Source organism: Penaeus vannamei, chromosome 11, assembly GCF_042767895.1.
Source record: "Penaeus vannamei isolate JL-2024 chromosome 11, ASM4276789v1, whole genome shotgun sequence".
NCBI lineage: Eukaryota > Metazoa > Arthropoda > Malacostraca > Decapoda > Penaeidae > Penaeus > Penaeus vannamei.
The window spans coordinates 3,711,581-3,716,580 of NC_091559.1; the positions used below are offsets into that span (position 1 = coordinate 3,711,581).

A 5,000-nucleotide genomic window follows, 5' to 3' on the forward strand; every position below is an offset into this window, starting at 1 on the left:
TTATATTTATATTTATATTTATATTTATATTCATATTATATTTATATTTATATTTATATCATATTTATATTTATATTTATATTTATATTATATTTATATTTATATTTATATTATATTTATATTTATATCATATTTATATTTATATTATATTTATATTTATATTATATTTATATTTATATTTATATTATATTTATATCTATATTTATATTTATATTATATTTATATTTATATTTATATTATATTTATATTTATATTATATTTATATTTATATTATATTTATATTTATATTTATATTTATATTTATATTCATATTATATTTATATTTATATTATATTTATATTTATATTAGATTTATATTTATATTTATATTAGATTTATATTTATATTTATATGGGTTTCGTTAGATGAGGTATGCTAGTTCCCGGATGTGTTATTTGACTACAGTTGGTTAGTTATCAGTAGTATTAGACCCTGTTAATCAAATGTTAATAAAATTATAAAATAGTTAATCGGTAGTGCTAGACCCTGTTAATCAAATGATATCAATTTTATATGAAGTCTCAGTCAGATATGATCCCAGAGTACTTCAATATTTACTTTAAACTCAGATCATTGTGGAAATATACTCCAAAAACCTCACTTGATTCCATGTACATTTTGAATATGGAATTGTCCCATGAATCATTTACAGAATGTACAGTTTCATTTCTTAAAACAAGATGCATTTTTTCATGTCTTACATATTAACGTATTTCAGTGACCTCTCTTGTCATTCATTCACTTCAGTTTTCAATCCTTTTCTATTATGCTTTACTGTGCCTTTCTTTCTTCATTAGCTAATAATGGATAGATAGATTAGATAAAAACCAATAATAAAGTAATAGTAATGATGATAATGGTGATAATAATAAGAAGGATAATGATAATGATAGTAATGATAATAATGAAAGATAATCATAATTGTCATAATTATAGTAATTATGATAATAATAATAATAATAATAATGATTATGATAATGATAATGATAATAATAATAACTATAAAATTAATAATAATGATAATAATAATAGCAATAATAATAATGATCATAATAATAATAACAATGATAATAATAATAATAATAACAATAATAATAATAATAATAATAATAATAATAATAATAATAATAACAATAAAAATATAATAATAAAGATAATGATAATAATGATAATAATAATGATAATAACATTAATAATGATAATAATTAGCAGAATAATAATAACAATAGCATGATAGTAGCAACGATAATAATAATAATAATATTAATAATAACAATATCAATGATGATAATTATAAAAAATATGATAATAATAATAATAACAATAATAATAATAATAATAATGATAATGATAATAATAATACTGAAAATAATGATAGTACTACTACTACTAATAATAATGAAAATGAAAATAATAATAACAATAATAATAATCATAATAATGATAATAATAGTACTACTACAACTAATACAAAAACAATAATGATAATAATGATAAATGAAATACTAAAATAATAATAGTGATGATAATGCTAATTACAACAATAATAACGCTAATCAAAATAAAACCCACCTTTATTTCCCTCCTTCTCATCGCTCCGCCCCCACAGCCTTACACAAGGAGGAGGTGCTGGCATCGGGGGGGGAGGAGGAAGGTCGATGGAATGTCAAGAGCCGCCTGGTGATCCGTCCTACGCGAGACGACGACGGCCGGCAGTTCTCTTGTCGGGCCCTCCACCCCGCCCTCGAACACTCGCCCGCCAACCTGGTGGTTTCGGTCGTCCTCGATGTCCTGCGTGAGTCTGGGGGAGGGGGAGAGGGAGGGGGAGGGAGAGGGAGGGTGGGAAGGGGGAGGGATGGGGGAGAGGGAGGGAACACTCGAACACTCGCCCGCCAACCTGGTGGTTTCGGTCGTCCTCGATGTCCTGCGTGAGTCTGGGAGAGGGGGAGAGGGAGGGAGGGAGGGTGCGAGGGAGGGGGGGAGGGTGGAGAGGGAGGGAGGAAGGAAGGGAGGGGATGAGAGGGGGGGGAGAGGGGAGTGCTAGAGAGCTAGAGAACGAGAGAGAGAGAGAAAAAAAAAGTTAGAGACCTAGAGAACGAGGGAGAGAGAGTGAGAAAGAGCTAGAGCGAGCGAGAGAGAGGGGGAGGAGGAAGGTCGATGGAATGTCAAGAGCCGCCTGGTGATCCGTCCTACGCGAGACGACGACGGCCGGCAGTTCTCTTGTCGGGCCCTCCACCCCGCCCTCGAACACTCGCCCGCCAACCTGGTGGTTTCGGTCGTCCTCGATGTCTTGCGTGAGTCTGGGCGTGGGAGGGGGGGTGGGAGGGAGGGAGCGAGAGGGGGAGGGAGGGACAGGGAGGGAGAATGGGGAGGGGGAGGGAAGGGAGGGAGGGGGAGAGGGTGGGAGGGAGGGAGGGGGAAGGGGAGGGAGGGGAAGGAAGGAGGGTGGGGAGAGGGGAGGGAACACTCGAACACTCGCCTGCCAACCTGGTGGTTTCGGTCGTCCTCGATGTCTTGCGTGAGTTTGGGCGTGGGATGGAGGGGGAGAGGGAGGGAGGGTGGGAGGGAGAGGGGGAGAGGGGGTGGGAGAGGGAAGGGAGGGGAGGGGGGAGAGGGAAGGGAAAGGGGAGGGAGGGAGAGAGGGGGACAGGGGAGAGGGAGCGTTCGCCCTCGAACACTCGCCTGCCAACCTGGTGGTTTCGGTCGTCCTCGATGTCTTGCGTGAGTCTGGGGCGAGGGAGGAGGGGGAGGGGGAGGGAGAGGGTGGGAGGGGATGGGGGGGAAGGTGGGGAGAGGGAAGGAGGGAGGGAGAGGGGAGGGAGGGAAGGTGGGGGGAGGGAGGGAAGTGGGAGGGAGGAAGGAAGGTGGGGGAGAGGGAGGGAACACTCGAACACTCGCCTGCCAACCTGGTGGTTCGGTCGTCCTCGATGTCTTGCGTGAGTCTGGGCGAGGGGGAGAGGGGAGGAGGGAGGGTGAGGGAGAGGGGAAGGAGGAAGGAAGGTGGGGGACAGGAAGGGGGAGAGGTGGAGTGGGAGGGGAAGAGGGAGGGGAGGAGGAAGGTGGGGGAGAGGGAGTGGGAGGGAGGTGGGAGGGTGGGGGAAGGGGACAGGGAGAGGGAGGGAAGGAGGGAAGGAAGGAGGAGGGTGGGAGAGGGGGAGAGGGAGGGAGGGAGGGGAGGGGGAGGGGGAAAGGGAGGGAGATGGAATGTCAAGAGCCGCCTGGTGATCCGTCCTTCGCGAGACGACGACGGCCGGCAGTTCTCTTGTCGGGCCCTCCACCCCGCCCTCGAACACTCGCCCGCCAACCTGGTGGTTTCGGTCGTCCTCGATGTCCTGCGTGAGTCTGGGCGTGGGAGGGGGATGGGAGGAGGGTGGGAGGAAGGGAGGGAGGGGGAGGGAGGGAGGGAAGGGAGAGGGAAGGAGGAAGGAAGGTGGGGGGAGAGGGAGGGAACACTGAACACTCGCCCGCCAACCTGGTGGTTTCGGTCGTCCTCGATGTCTTGCGTGAGTCTGGGCGTGGGGAGGGGGGAGGTGGAGAGGGGAGGGGGGGGAGAGGGTTGGAGGGAGGAGGAGGGGGAAGGAGGGAGGGAGAGGGGACAGGGAGGGTGGGAAAGGGAGAGAGGGAGGGAGGGGGAGAGGGAGGGAGAAGGGAGGGAGGAAGAGAGGGAGGGGAGGGAGAGAGGGAAGGGGGGGAGTGCTAGAGAGCTAGAGAACGAGAGAGAGAGAGAAAAAAAAAGTTAGAGACCTAGAGAACGAGGGAGAGAGAGTGAGAAGAGAGAGAGAGAGAGAGAGAGCTAGAGCGAGCGAGAGAGGGGGGGGGGAGGAAGGTCGATGGAATGTCAAGAGCCGCCTGGTGATCCGTTCTTCGCGAGACGACGACGGCCGGCAGTTCTCTTGTCGGGCCCTCCACCCCGCCCTCGAACACTCGCCTGCCAACCTGGTGGTTTCGGTCGTCCTCGATGTCCTGCGTGAGTCTGGGCGTGGGAGGGGGAGGGGGTGGAGAGGAGGGGGGGGGGGGAGGGAGGGAAGGGGAGAGGGAGCACCCCGCCCTCGAACACTCGCCTGCCAACCTGGTGGTTTCGGTCGTCCTCGATGTCCTGCGTGAGTCTGGGCGAGGGGGAGAGGGAGGGAGGGATGGGGGAGAGGGAGGGAGGAAAGAAGGTGGGGGAGAGGGAGGGAACACTCGAACACTCGCCTGCCAACCTGGTGGTTTCGGTCGTCCTCGATGTCCTGCGTGAGTGTGAGGGAGGGTGGGAGAGAGGGAGAGGGGAGGGGGAGGAGAGAGGGGGAGAGGGTGGGAGGGAGGAAGGTGGGAGGGAAGGGAGAGGTGAGAGGGGAGGGGAGGGGAGGGAGGGAGGGGAGGCAGGGGGGACAGGGAGAGGGAAGGGAGAGAGAGAGAGGGAGGGGAAGAGGGGAGAGGAGGGAAGGGAAGGGGAGAGGGAGGGAGGAGGGGACAGGGAGGAGGGAGGGGGAGAGGAGAGAGAGAGAGAGAGAGAGAGAGAGAGAGAGAGAGAGAGAGAGAGAGAGAGAGAGAGAGAGAGAGAGAGAGAGAGAAAGAGCGAGAGCAAGAGAAAGAGAAAGAGAGAGAGAGACAGACAGACAGAAAAAGAAAGAGAACGAGATAGAGAGAGAGAGGGAGAACAAACCATATAAATTACAAAAAAAACAAGACCTAGACAGAGCAAAAAAACAAACATACTACACCTAACCCCCCTCCCTCTCTCCCCCCCAGACGCGCCTTCGCCTCCTACGATCAGCGGCTACACGACCGGCGAGATCCTAGTCCTCGGGGATGAGCGAACTCTCTCCTGCGAGGTCATCGGAGGCAACCCACGCCCGCGGGTGGTGTGGTACAGGCACGGGCGGCCCCTCAAGACCGTGCAGGCGTCGAGCAAGAGGAGAGTCGGCAGGACGAAGGCGGCGGAGAGCAGGGACGAAGGCGTGATCACGGTGACGCAGGAC

At 48.8% G+C, this 5,000-nt stretch overlaps 1 protein-coding gene across 1 annotated transcript in view; it reads left to right on the forward strand.

Moving 5' to 3' along the window:
* The window catches only part of LOC138863215 (nephrin-like), a 70,884-nt gene that overhangs the window by 18,126 nt on the left and 47,758 nt on the right, over nt 1-5,000 (forward strand). The window contains exons 5-7 of the mRNA XM_070127385.1: nt 1,649-1,834; nt 3,866-4,006; nt 4,771-5,000. The exon at nt 4,771-5,000 is cut by the window's right edge and continues 103 nt beyond it. Coding sequence (XP_069983486.1) covers nt 1,649-1,834; nt 3,866-4,006; nt 4,771-5,000 — 557 coding nt within the window. The remainder of the gene's footprint in view (nt 1-1,648; nt 1,835-3,865; nt 4,007-4,770) is intronic.